Source organism: Thalassophryne amazonica, chromosome 17 (genome assembly GCF_902500255.1).
Source record: "Thalassophryne amazonica chromosome 17, fThaAma1.1, whole genome shotgun sequence".
NCBI classification, from domain to species: domain Eukaryota; kingdom Metazoa; phylum Chordata; class Actinopteri; order Batrachoidiformes; family Batrachoididae; genus Thalassophryne; species Thalassophryne amazonica.
The window spans coordinates 69,065,642-69,087,319 of record NC_047119.1 but is presented as its reverse complement, the minus strand read 5'-3'; the positions used below and the strand labels follow the sequence as shown (position 1 = coordinate 69,087,319).

General features: G+C 43.2%; 1 protein-coding gene and 1 long non-coding RNA gene across 2 annotated transcripts; one reads left to right on the top strand and one right to left on the bottom strand.

Moving 5' to 3' along the window:
- The first annotated feature begins 733 nt into the window (after positions 1-733).
- On the top strand, positions 734-6,511 carry LOC117529504. The gene is made up of 2 exons (XM_034192302.1): positions 734-2,011; positions 5,388-6,511. Exons 1-2 carry the CDS (start codon positions 1,358-1,360, stop codon positions 6,108-6,110), a joined length of 1,377 nt encoding a protein of 458 aa, XP_034048193.1. The 5' UTR covers positions 734-1,357; the 3' UTR covers positions 6,111-6,511.
- Positions 6,512-8,424: 1,913 nt separating this feature from the next.
- On the bottom strand, positions 8,425-11,929 carry LOC117529620. Its single transcript, XR_004566050.1, has 3 exons — positions 11,639-11,929; positions 10,777-11,105; positions 8,425-8,967 (listed from the first exon to the last, which is right to left on the bottom strand). It is a non-coding gene; the product is annotated as an uncharacterized LOC117529620 (long non-coding RNA).
- Positions 11,930-21,678: the final 9,749 nt, after the last annotated feature.

The following is a 21,678-nucleotide window of genomic DNA, read 5'->3' as shown; positions in this document are numbered from 1 at the left end:
ACATGTCAAGTCTGATTTTCGATCAAGCCATCTCTGGCCTGGAACAGAAGAGGGGGAGGAGGAGAGGGATGGAGGGAGGAGACATAGAGAAGCGGGGGGGGGATGATCAGGTTAAGAAGTAGAGGAAGAGCTTGCTAGAGAAAGGGGGGGAGGAGAGGGATGGAGGGAGGAGACATAGAGAAGCGGGGGGGGGGGATGATCAGGTTAAGAAGTAGAGGAAGAGCTTGCTAGAGAAAGGGGGGGAGGAGAGGGATGGAGGGAGGCAGACGTAGAGAAGCAGAGGAGGGGGAAGAAGAGCTAGCTAGAGAAAGAGGGGGGAGGAGGGGATAAGATGGAGAGGAGGAGGTTGGCCAGGACATCGCTGCAGAATGCTAAGGGAAAGATGCTAAGAGAATTGCAGAGGTCCATATTGCAATTTGAATTAAATTTCAGTTAATTGTTCAGCCCTAGTATATCACCATATACTCAGGCACAAATTAACTGGCAGTTCATTTAAAGTTAACTTTTTGTTTTTAATGTTTCTTCACAGATTGACACGTCACTTATCAGAGAAATAGAAGATGCCTACCTTGCACGCTATATACCAGCTTATGGTGACAGGATTGCTCTGAGGCGATACTGTCTGGACAAAGAAAAACAAAAAGACAGTAGTTCAAGGATGTCCCTTCTTGAAAAACTTCGAAAGAAACTAAGGACAGCAACAGCAAGTCAAGATGAGGAATATTAACAGGAACCCTGGCCTGCAAGAAGTGCAAAAAACCCAATCCGGGATCGTTCTAAAAATGCTGTTAAGAGTACAAGAAAAATTGAGTTGGGGTGGATCCATGATGGAAAACAAGTGAGGAAGCGTTCTGGTGGTGGCACCAGGGTACTTGAGGTATCCAAGTATTCAACCAAGACAGACATTTTGTCACTTGCCAAAGAACTGTTTTTTCTAGATGGTGAGTCGAAAAAAGGAAAATGGGAGGATTTCGTACACGACATTTATGACTTTAAGGAATCACGCCTTGATGACAGCAGTACTGTTGGCGACTTGTACACAGTGTCAAAATTTGGGATTTTACGGTTCTACCTGAGCACAACACACTTGGTAGACTTATCTGACACAGAAGTGGACAGAAAAAAGGACAAATGTGGTGACACTATAGGAGAGCAGCAGATACAGACCAATTCTGATGAGCACCAAGAAAAGCCAAGCAGACTGAATGAACCACAAAGAGAACAATCGGGTGCATCTGAAGACTCAAATGTTGTTGATCTTACCTCTGAGTCTGATCATTCAGAGGTGATCATTGGTGGCCTAGTAGGTGGATCCTCTCCAAGCCAGCTGGATGACACTGTTCCACTTTTCTTTCCCATGGAGGAGATTTTCAGTGTTGCCTTTACTACAAGCTGTCCTGTCTTAGCAGATGACCATGCAGCCCATTCAAGTGCACACTGTTACCCACTCTCAGAGGTCCAACTGAATTCTGCTGTTCCAATTTTCACACCAACAAATGAAGACTTCAGTGTTGCCCTGTCCACATCCACTCCTGTCTCAGAGGATCGTGTTGGCTGTGCTGTCCATTCAGGTGGTGATGCACATAATGACACACCCCCAGAGATTCAGCTGGATGATGCCACCCCAGTTTTCACTTCAGTTGAGAAAGACATCAACAGTGCCCCCTCCACATCCACTCCTGTGTCAGGGGACCATGAACAACATACTGACTGCTCAAGTTCTGATGCAGACTATGACCAGCATTATGTGAGTCTCAAACTTCACAGAGTGAATCTTTTAGAGGAAATGATTTGTCAGTTCAAAGATGAGTTAATGTTGAAGTACCCTTTAAAGTTTTCTTTTATTAATGAAAGGGGTGCAGATGCAGATGGTGTGGCCAGAGATGCCTATGCTGCTTTTTGGACAGAATTTTTGGATTCTGCAGCAGAGGGGGCAGAAATGAGGGTGCCATCTCTGTCACCAAAGTGGCAGGAGGAAGAGTGGAGAGCTGTGGGAAGAATACTGGTCAAGGTGTTATATGGCTGGGGGGGCCTGGCTGCCGGTTTGTTTGTCTTTTTGTTTTCCTCCCAGGTGGCGTGCGTTTGGGACTGAGTGGCTGTGTTGCTGAGGCTGTCAGGACCTCACCCTGATCACCTGCGACTCGTCAGGACTCACAGCTGAGGTGCATCTGGATGGATTGGAGCATGTTGGCATTTAAGACTGGAGTGCACAGTGTGTATTTGCCAGAGACTCGACCTTGTGACCAGACGGGTGAGATCGTCGTCTCGGGAGCCATCTCATCAGCAGCGGATGCTGAGAAACGTCCAGGTTTGATGCACAGTCTGTGAAAGAGGAGGGGGTGAGGTCTCACGCTCGTCAGCACACTTCCTGAGGTACGTTAGATTTTGTGACTAACAGTTATACAGTCAGTAAATGTGGTGTCCCTCACACCTTATTGTATTGAGCTGTTTGTTAGTCATGTAGCAGCTTCCACTGCGGTGGAGTTTTGTGAACTGGATGTTCCATGCCTGCAGGTTGGAAGCTGATCAGCAATCAAGCCAGGAAGTGTTTGCTGTTTGTACACCTTTAAGTGTTCTGTGTGTAGAGTGTGGACTCACATAATGGTTCCTTCTTTCACAGACTCGGTTGTTGCGGCCACCTGGGGGGTGTCGGCGGGGTCCTTGGGTCCGAAACAGCTTCTGGCTCCGGACCGTTAGCGCTGCTGGGAGCGCACCACGCCAGGCCGCACCTTTCTGTATTATCACTGTTATGTATTAAATTCAGTTAGCCTTTGTACCGTGCTCTGCTTATTTCATACTGGGTCCTTCAAACGCTGGTCGGTTCTCCGAGCTGCGTCCGACACATAACAGTAGTCTCTGGCCAAACATCACGGACCCAGCGGTAGCAGAGACGGTAACGCGCCGGGAAGGCGGCAGCAGACGTTCAGTGGTTATCCGGATCAGTTGCGGGGCTCTCCGCCCGGAAGGTGCGTGTTTGAAACCCATTACTGGATACTAATTTGTGCTCTCTTGCAGCCGTGTTCCTGTGTTGTGCCTTATCCGTGGGTCGTGGTGGAGTGTGACTGGCGACGGCTTCGCGTCACACTCCGACCGGATAAGAGGTGTAAACGGGAGCTGCAAGAGTGCGTTTGTAATGGGTTCACGCGCACGGCGGAGCTCTGTTAGCACGGGTCGCTGGGCTTCCTGTGTTACAGTCATAGCCCCGTTTCCCCGGAGAAAGGTAACTACTGCGTCTGTTGTATCAGCTCCGGCGTTATTTAGTTGAGCACATTTTGGTTGTGTGTTGCACTCAGCTGCGCACACAAAAGCAGCTCGTTTGTTTTTTTCTGTCGCCCAAGGGGTTTTTTCATTTTTAGCACTCTGGTTCCCCCTTGTGGTGACTGAATCACGTTACCGTCAAGCTCTTGAGTAGGAACAGGTGTGTTCCATTTGGTTGAGCTTGACGGTATAACTCACTGATTTGTTTTGTGTTAGTTCATTTTGTGTGGGCTTTTTTTTGTTGTTGTCCACTATTTGTCTGGGGGTGTGACCCTGTAGCCTTTGCAAAAAACAGAAAAACATAAAGAGAACAGGGACCCAAACAACTGTGTGTTGGTCTGTTTTTTTTTCCTTTTGTTTCTTTTTGTTTCACATCCCCAGGGTTGGATGGTGCGGTCCCCTGGGGGGTGATGGGGTGGTCTTTGGGTTGTTTTTTCTCTTTGTTTTTTGTTATGCCCTCTCTTCTCCTCTGACTCCAGCCGGGTGTGCCGTAGTGTCGGCATTGCTGGAGGGGTGCAGTTAGGTTGTGCTGGGCGTTTCCCAGGTAGCCTCTGCACCCGGGAGGGGAGGGGGGGGGGGGGTTTGGGGTTTTTTTTTGTTTTCCCTCCCCCAGTTTCCGCCCTCAGGGTTTGACTGTGGTGTCCTCTGGGGGGGAACGGGCGTTGGGTCCATTAGTCATGCGGGGAGGCGTCTCCTGGGGTTGACGAGTGGTCCTCTGGGGGGCGCTGGTGGTCCCCGTGGGTGACGTTGGATCCCAGAGGGACCTCGGCCGTGGTTATTACTCCTGGAGCTGGCGGGTGGCCCTCTGGGGGGTGTTGGTCCCTACGTGTCGTTTGGGGGGGAGGAGGGGGGGGTATTTTGGCATTTGTTTGTGAGCTTAAATTTCGATTGTTTTTCTTTTCTCCCCTTCCCTGGGGTTTGATGGAACGGTCCTCTGGGGGGGGGGTGTTTTAGTGTTTTTGTTTGTGGTCTTGGGTTGGGTTGTTTTTCCTTTCTCCCCTTCCCTGGGGTTTGATGGGACGGTCCCCTGGGGCGGGGGGGATGTTTTGGTTGTTTTGTTTTCTGACTAATCACACATGTTTGGTTAAAGGCTGACCGCACAGGTGTAGGAACTCCTGGCCACACCTGTGCTGAGACTGTCAAACAAGGGCAAAGATGCAGCCAGTTCAACCAGTCTGTTGGAGGACGAACGCAGACGCGGTTTCCAGCCATGGTCCCTGGAGGGGGGGTGTTTCTCCTGGGCCAGGTGTGTGTGGTCGCCGGGAGGCTTCCCGTGAGGGTGGGGTACTGTTATATGGCTGGGGGGGCCTGGCTGCCGGTTTGTTTGTCTTTTTGTTTTCCTCCCAGGTGGCGTGCGTTTGGGACTGAGTGGCTGTGTTGCTGAGGCTGTCAGGACCTCACCCTGATCACCTGCGACTCGTCAGGACTCACAGCTGTGGTGCATCTGGATGGATTGGAACATGTTGGCATTTAAGACTGGAGTGCACAGTGTGTATTTGCCAGAGACTCGACCTTGTGACCAGACGGGTGAGATCGTCGTCTCGGGAGCCATCTCATCAGCAGCGGATGCTGAGAAACGTCCAGGTTTGATGCACAGTCTGTGAAAGAGGAGGGGGTGAGGTCTCACGCTCGTCAGCACACTTCCTGAGGTACGTTAGATTTTGTGACTAACAGTTATACAGTCAGTAAATGTGGTGTCCCTCACACCTTATTGTATTGAGCTGTTTGTTAGTCATGTAGCAGCTTCCACTGCGGTGGAGTTTTGTGAACTGGATGTTCCATGCCTGCAGGTTGGAAGCTGATCAGCAATCAAGCCAGGAAGTGTTTGCTGTTTGTACACCTTTAAGTGTTCTGTGTGTAGAGTGTGGACTCACATAATGGTTCCTTCTTTCACAGACTCGGTTGTTGCGGCCACCTGGGGGGTGTCGGCGGGGTCCTTGGGTCCGAAACAGCTTCTGGCTCCGGACCGTTAGCGCTGCTGGGAGCGCACCACGCCAGACCGCATCTTTTTGTATTATCACTGTTATGTATTAAATTCAGTTAGCCTTTGTACCGTGCTCTGCTTATTTCATACTGGGTCCTTCAAACGCTGGTCGGTTCTCCGAGCTGCGTCCGACACATAACACAAGGGATTTCTGGATCAAGGATACTTTCCATTGCGCCTTGCCCCAGCATTTACCACAGCACTGATATTTGGAGAGCATGCTGTGCCTACTGATTCACTGTTTGAATCTATGATGTTGTACCTGAGTCAGTGTGAGAGAGAACTCATAACTGTTGCCTTAGAGGGAGACCTTGATAGTGATGGCCAGGATGAGTTATTAGATCTGCTGGATCGTCTGGGAGTGAAAACGGTTCCATCACAAGACAACCTTAAAGCTGTCCTCCTTCAAGCTGCACACAAAGAAATCATACAGCAGCCAAAGTATGCTCTGGATAACATGTCAGCAGTTGCAGCACAACTCCTAAAGACCACCATAACCACACCAGCAAAATTACAGATCATGTATACAGACAAAAAAACAACTTGCAGGAAAGTCCTAAAGCTAATTGAGTCAAGACCAGAGAGTCCAGCTGAGAGACAAGCCCTTGGATTTTTACAGCAGTACATACGAGGATTGGATGAAGTGGGTCTCAGAAGGCTGCTGAGATTTGTAACAGACTCCGATATCATCTGTGTCACAAACATAGAAGTTATATTTACAGCTTTGGAGGCACTGCAACGTAGACCAGTTGCACACACCTGTGGATCGGTTTTGGAGTTACCCTGTACATATAACTCCTACCCAGAGTTACGTGTGGAGATGGAGAATGTCCTGATGAGTAACTATTACACTATGGATATTGTGTAGTGAGGAATGGCATGTAATTGTGTACAGACCAAGCAGGGTCCATATTGACATTCTGAATGTAACCAAACTGCACTCTTAAATATCAGAAACCTCAGACAGAAGTAGATTTCAAGAAAAGTTTTGTGTCTCAAATGAAGTCCCAAAATTCTGAATCAAATTGCACTTTTTTATACCAGTCTGTTCTAGAAGTTCTACAGTTCGTCTATGAGATAAACTCAAGAGATTATTTTATTTTTTGCAGTTTGGCATGCAGTTAAAAAAAAAATACTGCAAGTTAAAAGCAGACATGATTATATCATATACTGTGCTCTTCAGACGTATTGGGACAATTGATATTTCACACATTTAAATTTGTTTAAGACATTTCAAATACAAAAAAAAAGATCTTCCTTAGAGTCAAACTGAAAGTAAATCTCTACAACTTGGTATAAATTCATTCAAAATCTAACAGCCAAGATGATGGATTGCATAAGTAATGAGACACAAGTCAGGGGATGGATACATGAACTTCCAAATCACTGAATATGTCTTGGACTTTATTACATCAGTTATGAAGAAATACAAACAGTATGGCACTCTGTGGTAAATCTGTGTGGAGTAGACAGTTCTCAAAAACTGAGTGACTGTGCAAGAAGGAGAAGAGTGAGGAAAGCCACCAAGACACCCAGACAACCCAGAAGAAGTTACGGGCTTCTGTGGCTGAGAAATTGTGCACAGTGTACGAGGGCTGTCAATAAGGTAACGGTCCTTTTTATTTTTTTCAAAAACTATATGGATTTCATTCATATGTTTTTACGTCAGACATGCTTGAACCCTCGTGCGCATGCGTGAGTTTTTCCATGCCTGTCGGTGACGTCATTCGCCTGCGAGCACTCCTTGTGGGAGGAGTCGTCCAGCCCCTCGTCGGAATTCCTTTGTCTGAGAAGTTGCTGAGAGACTGGCGCTTTGTTTGATCAAACTTTTTTCTAAACCTGTGAGACACATCGAAGTGGACACGGTTCGAAAAATTAAGCTGGTTTTCAGTGAAAATTTTAACAGCTGATGAGAGATTTTGAGGTGATTCTGTCGCTTTAAGGACTTCCCACGAAGCGAGACGTCGTGCAGCGCTCTCAGGCAGCGTCATCAGCCTGTTCAAGCTGAAAACCTCCACATTTCAGGCTCTATTGATCCAGGACGTCGTGAGAGAACAGAGACGTTTCAGAAGAAGTCGGTTTCAGCATTTTATCCGGATATTCCACTGTTAAAGGAGATTTTTTTAATGAAAGATGTGCGGACGGGTCCGCGCGTCGGGACGCAGCCGCCGCGACGCTCCGTCACAGGAAAAACACCTCTGTTGAAAGCCTTAAGGACAAGTTGGAACATCTCCAGCTGATAAACAATTTCTCATATTCTCACTCCACTGAAAGCCATCAAAAGCCGCCTGGATTTTACAAATGGTTATCAAGTTAAGAGATCTGCTTTGAGTTTAAGGAAGATAATATTAGAATTTTAATTTTTTTTTGTTTGTTTTTGAAATGACATAAACAAATTAAAATGTGTGAAATACCAAGTGTTCCAATACTTTTGGAGGGCACTGTATCAGCATATTCATATCAGAGCTGTGTAAACATACTGTGTGGTTCAAAGGTTGCTGTTATATATTAATTTCATATCTTGCAATGTTATAGCAAATCCAGAGGCCAGTTGTCCATTATGGGTATGTGTTTGACAGTATCATTCAGTGTGAAAATTTTATACATTAGAAAAGTGCAATAATGGCTGCGATGTTAATTCATAGTTGTCTGCTTGTGGTTTTATTAGTGTGTCTTTGATGCACTGCAACCCCTCAGACATTGATGTATTAATGTTCAGTTGAACTCAGAGGTTGTTTTTTTTTCACTGTGATGGTTTTGAAGGCTGACCCCTCACATCACATAACTTGAAAGATTATTACGTACCAGCAGTGTGTTCTGTGGTTTTAATTCTAGTCAAAGTTATTATGAGTGCTATTCAAATTATAAGTAAGACAAATGTTTCATGCAAATGATTAAAATATTGTTCTGGGTGAGGCCAGTACTATGTTGGTAGGTTGCCCCAATAAACTTTTACTTTAATTTTGGCTGTGGCAATCTGTCACAGATTTGATCAATTCAGTTTTCAAGTACTATGTTCATAATAGAGGCAAGCTCTGCTAATAGTTGTAAAATGAGTTATAATGTACTGACTTTATACTGTGCCATTAATTAAATGTGTTCTTTTGTTTATCTTGTGTGGATTTCCTTTTGTGTTAGGTGCCACTTATCAGTACTATGTGTATGTGTAATACAACACAAACTACAAAAAAGTTTTTATTAACTTCATTGCATTCAACAAAATGCCACATTAATGATATTAGTGTTCACCATTTGCTGTCTAATGTAATTTTTCAGCATTTTTTAAGAGACCGATAATCCTGAAGATGAATTCCAGAGTGCTTGAATTTCAATATTATATTACAAAGATTTGGGCACAGTTGGTACCAGTTGGTCCCTTTATAAATCAGGTAAAGTGTTTGAATCAAAGTTATAACAGAGCCTATAAATTATTTACTCTTTTGACAAAGCCCACAGTGTATACATTACACATAATCAAGACTTTAAACATACTGTACCTCACAGGTTTCAATTGTCTTCATACTAAAATGACATTCAGATGTAATACAGGTAAATTTGCAATTGTCACTGCCATGGTGATTACAAAACATTAATTAGACAGATATTAACAACAAAAATAACAGTGACAATGATATTTCAGGTCAGTTACAGGCAATTTTAAAGTTAAAATTCACCGGTTGGCTAGTTATCTTTCTGCAGGTCGCTGCTGTCTGTCTGGGAACAGCCTGAAACACAGAAAAAAGACAACATTGTTACTCTTTAAAGAACCATAAAAATCTGAATGTATTGTTGGTTTTAACCAGGACTAGAATTGTGACTAACATTATGGTAAGTTGATTAGTCACAAAAGAACACGCAATAAAACCAACAACTCAATCATAAACTTCTTGTATTTCTGATGTTTGTTGACTGTTTGCTTGTTTTGTGACCTTGTGGTGGATCTGTTTCCCTGTGGGGATTAATAAAGCTAAATTATAGATTTATTTTTTAAATTAGGGACAGTACATATTAATAAACAGTTTCATGTAAATATGCAGGATTATAGCCAGTGGCTAATTTCCATCCCTTATCCCTAACCTAATAAACTGAAACAGTGGGAGTCATTCAAGACATTTTACAAAATGGTGCATGAATCAAAGCAACACACTTTATTATTGTTGATCCATGTTAATTGTTGATGTACTTTTTTTTTTTTTTTTTTTGCTTTTTGTTGCTGATATTAGTATACTGTCGTTCTAGGCCTACTAGGCCAGTAATTCTTGGTCTGGGGCTCAGGAGTCTGGACCCCCCACAAGACATTACTGGATTAATCAAAAGGGTCACAAGATGACAAGATATGATACAGGAAAATATTTTTTGAACATAATGTGATTTTTTTTTAGTCATTTCTGCTTTATTTATTTTGGATTTTGGCATTTTACTTCCTCAAGCCTCTGCAGCTGGTCTGCTCTGTGTCAGCCTGATCCCGTCAGATCTCAGAAGCTAAACAGTGCAGGACCTGGTTAATACTTGGATGGGAGACCTCTTTGGAACACCAGCGGCTCTGTGTGTTTCTCCAGGTTACACTGGAGTTGCGTCAGGAAGGGCATCCGGTGTAAAACTTGTGCCAAATACCAGTGTGGATCTGGCTGTATCCACTGTGGTGACCCCAAACAAAAATGGGAGCAGCTGAATGGACAACAACAACCTCCTCAAGATTCAGATTACACAAAACAAAGTAAGTCCTCTCTCCAGATCAGCTGGATCAGTTACAATATTTAACTAAGTCAATCGACCAAAGATCAGTAAACCACTGCTTTGATAACTGAATAACTGTTTTAATTTTTATTAAGCAAAGATGTAGAGAAAGAGAAAAACAATACAGTAACAAATCAATGCAACAATTAATATTTTCTACCAAGTTTTTATAATAATAATTAAAAAAGGCAAACACACGATGTAAAACTGTATCTCCACCACACACACGAACAACACTTTCATTTTGAATAAATTTAAGAGTATAAATTTAAACAAAATCACAGACAACCACATTAGTTTGATAAATCTGTTCTTAAAATAAATCTGATAAATCTGTTCTTCAGTCCTGTCCTGAAGCTGGTTTAATTGTAAATTGCTGAATTCACTTCATTTTTGCAGCATTAAGTGGAGCTGAGTTGCTGAAAAGAAAGTGAAAGCAGCCTGTGGACTGTGGCTGCGGTGACATCCATCATTACAAGTGAAAAGGGCCATTTCAGAAGCTAATCACCGCTCACCCTTTATTGCTTTTATTTGTGGAACTAAATGATTCACTATCTTGAATGATAGCTGATTGATTCAGTATCTTTTGGTTTTGTACTGTTAGACAAAAATAGATAATGACTGTGGGGAACTTTAACACACACACACACACATAATATTTTTTATTTTACTATTTTCTGAGTTTATGAATAAAAAAAATATGAGGTGGGGTCCTGGGTACTGGATAGACTTTGATTTTTTTGATTATGGGTCAAACTTTTGGAACCACTGTACTAGGCCTTTAGCACTATACTTACTATTAAATCTGAGTGTGGATGTAGGCTCGTAAGAAAAGGTAGAGTTCAATTGCCTCCTCAGAAGAAGTAGGTGGGTGCAGATAGTTTTCTGACATTGCAAGGCAGCAAATGTCAAAAACAGTCTCATCACATGGATTTGGACCTCTTGGCAGGCATTCCTCTCTACAAGCCTGGATCTGTTGATGGGATACTGCCTTGATGTAGTTTGTGGTGCCAAACAGATGGGGAAGGTTGTACATCAATAGTGGTCGTCCACTTGGAGAAACTGCATTCCTACTGGGGCGAATTCTGTGGCAATTCCACAGGTTAGCAAGGTCCTGCAGCTCTCTCTAGAAGAAGAAAAGCAAACAAGAAAAAAAAAACAAAACACTTAGCCTAAACTTGCTCATTTTTTATCCCATACTTTAGTGACACTGCAGCCATTTTTCACCTCAAAGAGGCTGTGAAGGGAATCTAATAAATCTGATGACAGATAAGTCTTCTGTGTAAAATTCATTCTGAACTTAAGTGAAGCTCATGAGGTTTGAACTGAGAAATAATTAACCTGTTGTGAATGTGAGTCTTTTTGCAACATTTTTTTTTTTTTTAGCAGCTCAGGAAGAAAATACTTTGGGATTCTTATTCACATTTGAACTGTGACTATGAACAGCTTGGAAGGGAGAGAGATGATCACAGCGCACAAAACTGTACTAAACGACTGGATCAGCTGGGCATATGAACAGTGCCAGCATATCTCAGGGCAAGTCATGATTATTGACAGAATAAAAAGTCTAGCCCAGTGAAGGTAACAAACAGACCTAATTCATTACTTAACTCATTCAAAGTGCTATCTTCATTCACCCAAAAGGAGAGAAAGACTTACCTCAATTATTTCCAAGCATGTGAATTGTATGAGATTTTTGTCGATGAAGTCCCCTGAGAAGTGGTCATGGTCCTTTAAATCTTGGAAGACACTGATCCAGAATTGTGCATGGTGTTTCCTTAAAAATCCCCACCATTGTTCAATCCTTTGGTTGTGATTGCTTGAACCGGTAATGTAGCATCTCTCACTGAACTCATCGTCATGGGTACCTCTTAAAAACATCTGCATCTGCTCCACTGAGCGGTTCTCAGTGCCCAGGTCTGCCCTGATTCGTGTGGGCGCGCCGCTCCTGTCTTCAACTTCATCAACCAGAAATAACTCTGGGGTTGCTATTGGTGGTATAAGCATGCAGCCAAATGACCATACGTGAAAATCCATCAACAGCACCGTTAATACATATTCCATATGGTTTCAGTTTGTCGTAGGAATCGATGTGCCATAAGAAGTTGGGGCCCGGGTTTGCATACAGGCGTCGTCTTAGACGGTTCCGTTGCCTCAGCTCTACTCCCTGAGGATCTAGGATTTTAAGCAGGTGCCGCACAGTTCTCTGAGTCACTACCAAACCATCTTGGATGCATTTCAAATGCATGATTTTGTATCCATGAAGCATACCGTATTGGTTCAACTGCTCCTGCAGAAAGAGAGCGATGTCCAGCACGTCAGACTGGGCTTTCCGCCGGAACAATCCCAACGACTTGAGATGCCTGTGCAGTGTTGACATACTAATATTAATATCATCCTCATTTTTAAGAAATATCAGTATTTCCCAGTGTCTCAGACCAAGAAGGTGGTAATAGCAGATTAATTGTGACAGCGCCATCATGCCAGCTGATCACTGAGGAAACGCGCATACGGAAGCTGGAGACACCTGATCTCGTAATTACGAGATCAGGTGTCTCCTGATCTCGTAATTACGAGATTTCTTTTCTCGTAATTATGAGAAAAGATCTCATAATTACGAGATCTTTTCTCGTAATTATGAGAAAAGACCTCATAATTATGAGATCAGGATCTCATAATTACGAGAAAAAAATCTCATAATGAGATCTTTTCTCGTAATTATGAGATCAGTGGTCAAATTTTTTTTTATCCAGTGAATGCAATACGCTTCCGTACATCAGGTTTGACAACCAACAGGAATGTTAGTCGGTAAGGATTTTTTGGTCTACTCTGAATTCCTTTAGTCAGTTGTGTCAACTCCTGACTGTTTTTGTGACCCAGTCTCTCACAGACTGTTTAGAATTTCTTTATGTTTAGATGGGAAAAATATTGAATAAGCTTGTATAATTCATTTCAAAAACATGAAGGTCAAACAAATGTTCCTGATGACTGAAATGAATTTGGACAGATTTCGACAGACTGTTAATTTTATCCTATTAATTTGACTGTAAACTGTTGTCATCACAAATGAACGTGTTGTCTTAGAAACCTCATAGAGCGATAAAGGCACAGAATGCATCACTGTTATTTACGGTGCATCGAGAAAGTATTCACAGCGTTTCACTTTTTCCACATTTTGTTATTCCAAAATGGATCAAATTAATTTTTCTTTCCTCAAACTTCTACACACAATACCCCATAATGACAATGTGAAAAAAGTATTTTTTTTTAGATTTTTGCAAATTTATTAAAAATTAAAACAAACAAACAAAAAAAAAACCCCTAAGAAATCACATGCAGATAAGTATTCACAGCCTTTGCCATGAAGCTCACAATTGAGCTCAGGTGCATCCTGTTTCCACTGATCATCCTTGAGATGTTTTGACAGATTAATTAAAGTTCACCTGGGGTAAAATCAACTGACTGGATATGATTTGAAAAGTCACACACCTGTCTGCATATAAGGTCCCACAGTTGACAGTGCAGGTCAGAGCACAAACCTAGCATGAAGTCAAAGGAATTATCTGTAGACCTTCGAGACAGGATTGTCTCGAGGCACAAATCTGGGGAAGGGTACAGAAACATTTCTGCTGCTTTGAAGATCCCAATGACCTCCATCATCCATAAATGGAAGAAGTTTGGATTCACCAGGGGGCTCATGTACAGAGACTTGCTTTGACTTTCTACTAAAAATTGATGTACGCCAAAACCCTGAATCTGACATAAGCACAAATAGATTCAGATGTACGAAAGTGTGCGTAGGCATGATTCCACACGTTTGGTTTGTACATCCCACTGAACATGGAATTGAGCATGGAACCAAACTCCTCCCTGGCCACATCCCATTTAAATATGCAATTTCATGTAAACAGGCCCTTGGAGCAGGGATTCCCCACAATGCCACATCAGACAATATGAATACAGAAAAGAAATTATACTACAGATGACCGGAAATTACATGGAGACACACAGGAGTAGTTTTTTATTCGTTACACTGTTAAATGGATTAATCATTAAACTGGAAAAATGTTCAAGAGAGTCACGCTGTGAGCGCGCCTCCACTGACAGTCTGACATTCACAACTTGCACACGTGTTTATTGACAAATCCTGAACATAGGAAGCCTGTTAAGAAGCTCTGCAGCTCACCATCAGACAAAAATAAAAAGACATTAATAATGATAATAAAAAATTACATATTTGAATGTGCACATGCACAGATAGTAGAGAAGCTTGAATCTTCGACTGGACTGGGTTGCTTGATGCGAGGACGTGAGGAAATTAGTTCACCCTAAGGACAGGATCCCTAGTTACAGAGCAATGTAGTGTATTATATCAGATGTCAGGAAAACTGTAATACTGTTCCTTACAAAGAACAAAATCGATATATTCCTCAGTCTGAATTTATTGAAAGTCACGCTGAAAACCAGGCCCAGGTCCCAGAGACACAGCCCACACCAAGGCTCCATCTTCTGAAGGACCTTGAACATGGCTGACAAATGGCTTTTATACAATGTAGGTGGCGGTATAGTGGATGGGTTTTAGTCTCACAAGCCCAATCTTACTGGCTCCCCATAGACAGAGGGAAGCCCTCCCTATATCTGATGCTCACACATGCATGATGGAAGTGAAACTTAATTCTTCTGTTGGAACTATGAATGAGTTAGAACCAGGTTCCAGACACTTCTAAACACATAACAAAAGCAAATACTTGATAACTAATATAAAATAATAAGAAATTAACACAAATATTATCTAACACAGGACTGTAAGAGTGTTCCATGATGTATAACACAAAATAACACACAGGGGAGGTGATGGTCTAGTGGCTAAAGTGTTGGGCTCGAGTCCAGAAGATCATGGGTTCAAATCTCCACCTGACTGGAAAATCACTAAGGGCCCTTGGGCAAGGCCTTTAATCCCCTATTGCTCCCGGTGTGTAGTGAGTGCCTTGTATGGCAGCACCCTGACATCGGGGTGAATGTGAGGCATAATTGTAAAGCGCTTTGAGCGTCTGATTCAGATGGAAAAGCACTATATAAATGCAGTCCATTTACCATTTACAAAATGGCTGATGCAGATCCAAAATGTCCTTGTATCTGGTAAAACTATTAGATCCTTTTACAGCTGTCTAATTGATAAAATGATCTGATCTTTTTATATATTTTTAATTGATAAAACCAAAGTATTCATGTCTATTTTGAAAAAGAATCGGCATGATGGAACTGTTTTATTGTGACACTACATAAACACACACTATGAGATTTTTACATAACGACCATGAACGCACCACAACAGACAGCCACCCATTTTCACCACTCTGCAGCCACCTCACATAGACACTGACTCAAGCCAGGTTAAGGACCACCCACATGGGGGTGGCTTAGGCTGAAGTACTAAAGGTTAGAGAACAAAGGAGGTTCTTTGTTCCTGGTGTTTGCATGCGACCGGTTCAATCCCAGCACTGAGATAACTCTGTATCAGTTTAACAATACAACATCTAAACTTTGACGTCCGTTTCCTGTCCAATTCGTTTTGGCGGTCTCACCATGATAAAAGAACCTAACAGTACATTTACCATTTACTATCAGTTTGCCAGCAGAATTCAAACTTATAGTTTGTGCCCTAAGCAGGAGCGATTCACAAAACATCCTACACCTGATTTGTGCTGGTTTTATTTCACAGTTCGACTGCATGGGAGCTCACTTTGGAGAGGAATAATTTATGACGGCATGTTCCTCTTCACGTACAACCTGGTGCCACCAAAATATCAAAAGTAAACACCAAGAAAATGAAGACTATTTACTGGTCAATATGCACTTTAGATCATCTCTTAAGGTAGTTTGGTTGTTGACATATTGCGAGAAAGGTGATTTGTTTTATTATATGATTTCCTATAATAGGAATGTCATGACTTCTTTTGACTTCATTGTGAAGTCATAATTCATAATGTCGTATTTATGCTCCACCAAGATTCACCTTTGTGTTTACTTTTCTAAGACGCTGCCTCCAGTGGAGTGTAATTATTCCATACAGAGCTGCAAATGGTAAATGGACTGCATTTATATAGCGCTTTTCCATCTGCATCAGATGCTCAAAGTGCTTTACAATAATGCCTTACATTCACCCCGATGTCAGAGTGCTGCCATACACAGCGCTCACTACACAATGGGAGCAACTAGGGGATTAAGGACCTTGCTCAAGGGCCCTTAGTGATTTTCCCATCAGGCTGAGATTTGAACCAAGGATCTCTGGTCTCAAGCCCAACGCTTAACCACTAGACCGTCACCAGTCTGCAAAAATCTCTCAATAAAGCCGGTCTGGAAGAGTGGAGGCCTGTTTGGCCCTTATGGGTCATAAGAATGAACAGGGAAGGCAAGCCATTATTTATGAGATTAATTTTTCATGTATCTTACAGACAGTGAATGGCTAATAAACTTCACTCCATAGTGCCCCATTACAACGTCGGATAATGGGTTACACTTTCCACTTGGAATCTTCTTCAAGTCGCAAACTCACACGTAAATTCATCAGGCCTTTCCTAATTTGTAAAGTCCTTCGTCCTTCAGTGGTGTGTCTCATTTGCCCCCAGTCTCTCTGACTCCACACACCATTCCATGTTTCTCTTGTCAAACCTGTCTCCACCGGTTGCATGTGGGCTCAGGTCACGATTACCCCATGAGCCACAATACCTTGAGGACTGGGAGGGGTACAGTCCTGGATTCCATTGTTTCATTCTGGATCCCAGTCTCATCCTGATTCTCCTGGGCTGTCGGGAGTTGGCCATTGGGGGTCTTTTATTTTCTGCTTGGGGTTTGTGTCACTGCATTCTCTTGTCTTTCACTTGGGTGCTTGGTGTTGGGTGGTTCCCTCTTGCTTTCCACGCCCTGCTCTGGATCTTTCTTTCACACCTGTTTCTCATCTCCTGCGCATCACGTCCTGCATTTAAGCCTCTCTTTTCCCTCTCCTCTCCGCCAGATCGTAGTGCTTTAACTCCTGCTAACGGACAGACAGCCTATATAAAGTGAAATCTTGATCCAGAATCCAAATCCAGATCACCTCCAAAATTTAATCAAGTCTTCCATGGCCTAATATCTATCTGTGTTGAATATTTTGTCAAAATCTGTGCAGTGGTTTTGATGTAATCTTGTTAACAGACAGACAGACAAATAAAAAATAACTAAATGCCAATGATTTTATTACATCCTTGGTGGATGTAATAATCACAAATTGTCATATGCTGTCATCGTGAAAATCCGTCATCATAACAGCACAGTGCACTTACTCTTTGTAGATGCAAAATAATAATAATAATAACAATAATAATAATAATAATATGTCATGGAAAAATAGCTGGAAGACTATACAATGGAGGCTCAAAATGGTGGTTGAATATTTGCTTCTGTATCTGACTGAAAACTACATTAAACAGGACTTTTTTTCTCATGATGGAGAAAGTACTGTGATCTGAAATGTTATAAAAAAAAATATAGGCAACAACAATGTCCAGACATTTGTCCAATTGACTAATTAACATTTAGTAATCATCTGTCGTCATCTACATGCTTAAAACAGACAATTCAAATATTAAATTTGTTATAGTGATGAGAAATGTTGTCAGCGGTTGGCAAATTTTGTTGGAGAAGCATTCCTTCAACAACTTATGAACCACTTTTCATGAATCTTAAAAAAATTGTCTATAAATCTTTCTAGAAGGAAAAAAACACTTTAAACAAGGTGATCGGATATAACAGACGTCACTCCATTCACGCAACAAGTGGAACAGAACAAGTAATAAAACCGTTTTCCTCAAACAATTTGTGAAAATAAAAAAAAAACAAAAAACATTTTTTGTTATAAAAAAAAAAATCGCAACATGTCCAGTGACTCATGCCACAATGTATCATGCACATTGGGCAAATGTTGATTTTATTTCCTCAATGTGTCATCAGCCAGTACATGTCACAACATGCACAGCAGTCCAATGACTCATCCCAACATGATTCAAGATTCAAAATTCAAGCAACTTTATTGATCCCCACGCAGGGTCCCCCAGCCCTGATTTCGTTGTTGGTGTCAATAGCGTTGAGAGACCAGCTGATCAATTCCATGGTTATTCCAAATATAGCTGTGTTCATGGACCTGGCGTATTTTGGAGGCCTTCCTCCTGTGTTAAATATGTACTTGTATATTTTTTTTTCAAGAAACATATTTGAAGAAAGCTAGGTAAGAATATTATTATTATTTATTTATTTTTTTATTTATTTATTTATTTATTTAGAAAAAGTCATTTTCTTGTATGTCAATTTTCAATTTTCCAATTCAGCTACTGGTCCGATAATACATATTTGTGGTTTTGGTTGGCTAGTTACACTCCATTGCATGTGTTTCCAAATGTGGAAATAGATGAGCCAAAAATTAACAATTTAATGTTGTGAAGGAGCACAACGAACATACAGACAATCTCAGAATATGATTACAGTCAATTCACAAAGGTGACGTGTGGGCAGGCTCGAGGATAGAAGACGTCTGTCCTGAGAAGAGCCGGAACCACACGATTTCCGCCGCCTCCGAACCTGGTGAATACTGGAGCCGCCAAGTCCCGAATTCCCAGGTGATCACCGTCCCCGACTGTCGGATCTGGTACTGCTGGCGAGAACAAAGACAGTCAAGTGTGGGTGTGTGCACACCCAGTAACAACAACGATGGGAATGCCACCTCCACCTCTCACTCAGAAAACATGTACGTGCAGTAGTATGTGTACTTATCAAAGGTTTGGAGTGAAGACGTCAGTCCAAACCCAGCCTCCAGCTGCAAGCACTCACAAAACCTACTGCAAAAATAGCACAAGCAAACACTGTCTGTGGTAGACAAAACAATGGCTGAGAACAAATTACCTCCAATGAAGTACGATATCTCGGCAACGAGGTGGAGATGACGTGTGGTCTTTATGGAGTGAGAGGACGTTGAGTAGATGGGTGACAGCTGTCAAGAGGTAATGAGTGACAGCTGTCACCCCCGGCTGTGTCCGTGGCGGCAGCGCCCTCTCGTGCCTGAAGCCCGCACTTCAGGCAGGGCGCCCACTGGTGGTGGGCCAGCAGTACCTCCTCTTCTGGCGGCCCACACACAACATCATCGTCCGTTTTCAGTGCCATTACGTCAGTCCGCGCTCCTCAGCATTTACTCAGCGTCTGAAGTTTTGGGAGAAGTTGGGGAATATGGGGAGGTTGGCCTTTCAGGGGTAGTGGGGGGAGGATCAGGAATTCTGGCTTTCAGACAGTCGCGCAGTTCTCTGATGGATCTTTCCAGCTCCTTGTGCTGCTTGGCCAAGTTGTACAGGGCCCCCAGAGAATTCTTGCCCACATTCAGGGTGGTGGTGGCCAGCCCTAGGTGTTCCCTCTCCATATGCTCCATCATGCTGGCTAGCATGTCCATACTAGACTGAAGACAACACAGTTGAGTATGGAGGCCCTCCTGAGCACAAGAGATGTTGCCATTGTCACGGTGTATCCTTAACAGGTATGCAGCTCTCTGACTCAGTTGTGGCATGATTTCATCAAATAGCCCATGGGGAATGTGATTTGTGAGGGGCAGGAGCTGCTCCAAGGTTTTTGGAGCAGACTCTTGTGGAAGACGAAGCTCTCGAGCCAAGATTGCCATGTCCAGTGGGGTGACCATGACCAGATTAAGGTTGTGCAGTCCAGGAGACAGGAACTACAAGGGGGAAGGCATCTCGTGTGTGGGGGGAGTATTGTTGATGTCGCACGGGCAAGTGGTTGGGACACTCTGGGCATTTAGCAGCCTGTACAAAGCTCCCCTCTGTCCTGGTGGGTGAGTTCGCCTAAGGTCCACCCCTGCTGATCCTCCTCCAGAGGCACTGGGCTGATCGGAATATCTCTCCTGCCTTGGGGGTGGAAAGCTGGGGACAGGTCCTAGCAGTGAATTGGGTCTAGGATGCACTCGGGCGGTTGCTGCATATGGCCGACCTTGGCTGCCTCCCCTGGAGGGTATCGTTGCCACTGGCACATGTGACTGTCTCCATGGCATCTGCGGAAGGGGTGTGTTCCCGAGTCCAAAGGGTCCTTCAGATGATGGTGGAGTCCTCGGGCCGACTCTTCCTGCAGGCAGATTCTGTGAAGTCGTCATCGCCAGGTGCTGGAACGATGAGGATCTTTCTGTTGCCAACTGGTTTAGCTGCTGGATGGATGGCGGCTGTGGCGACCAATCGTGGTTCGACCGTCCCTCCAGTATATCCTCTTCTCCAAACAGTTCTGAGAGTCCAATCAGACTTGATAGAGGCAGATCAGGCATAAGTCCCTGATCAGGGGAGTCTGGTCTCTCAGCCATACTCCTGTGTCCTATTAATATACATATACGGTCATTATTACAGCTTCATGTCATTCTTTCAGATATTGTCTATCCTATCCCTCATTGTTGTGGGTGCATGTGTGTGAATGTAAATGTGCGTGCATGTCTTCTTCCTCGTCTACAATATCACCAAGCACGGGCCATCCCAGTCCTCCCTATCTGGGGTATACACCACAATATTAGGTACCTGGGGGCTGTCGGGGAGGATAATTGGTATTTCATCCATTTCCATATATTCTGGTTCTCTGTCTATTTCGTTTGTGCTTTCTTCTAGGGCTCGGACGGCTAACAGTGGGAGCTGTCCTACTGTGGATGCAATCAATTTATTGACAAGAAATTTTATCAAGGGAATACCACAACATATTACCAGCAAGACCGCCACCCCTGTTAGTGCCAAGACTACACCTATCTGATATAACCAGTCTTTCCATGATATCCACCCTCTCCTTAGAGCCCCAAATAGTGTAAATAGTGGGCCAATATTCACTCCATTCCCTACGATGTATCCAGAATCGTCAGTTTCATTTCTCCCTCCTATGGAGTTACTTAATAGTTCCTGTTGCATCTCTCCAAGTGTGATTAAGAGCTCTGTCAAATTTCCGTCTTCCCTGTACGCATGGGAATAGCTGTGCAACATTCGGTGGCTTTGATCATAATACAAACTCCTTGTTCATCAGCCATCATCATCTCGATAGCTAATCTATTTTGCATTGTCATTAGCGAGGTGGCGTGCAGTTGTTCGGTTAAGGCTCCTACAGCTGCCAATGTCCAATTCAAATATCTTTGTTGATTATACCACAAGTAATTAATCCACTGCACCTCCTGGAACCTAGAACGGACTTTTGGAGTAACCCCAAACAGAGCCAATGCCCATCCCCATTTATCCCCGTCTTCATCTGCTTTAACTCTGCTACTGTCTATGGCTTCTAATTGTCGGGGTATCCCTTCTGGTATCCCGTTTCTTACTGTGATGTTGTAGTCTGTTTTAAATGTCATTATTCCTCTTTTCTTACGAAGTTTCTGTGGCATGGGTTGTATTGAATTTGGCATTTCAATTACTGTTATTGCTCCTGTGAGCATCACGGGAGCACAAAGGCCTTTCCAATTAGGGGACAGCGATGACAGGAGTTTCCTTCTTTGTCCGCATATCCAAAAGATGTCAGCCAAGGGTACCGTTCCCTTAGCTAAATTTGGAGTAGATACCCATGAAGCATGGGTGAGATTCAGTCCAATTACAGACCCCCCTGTGGCCGGTACTATTTGTTCACACTGTATGCCTGCTGCTGGCAGGGTG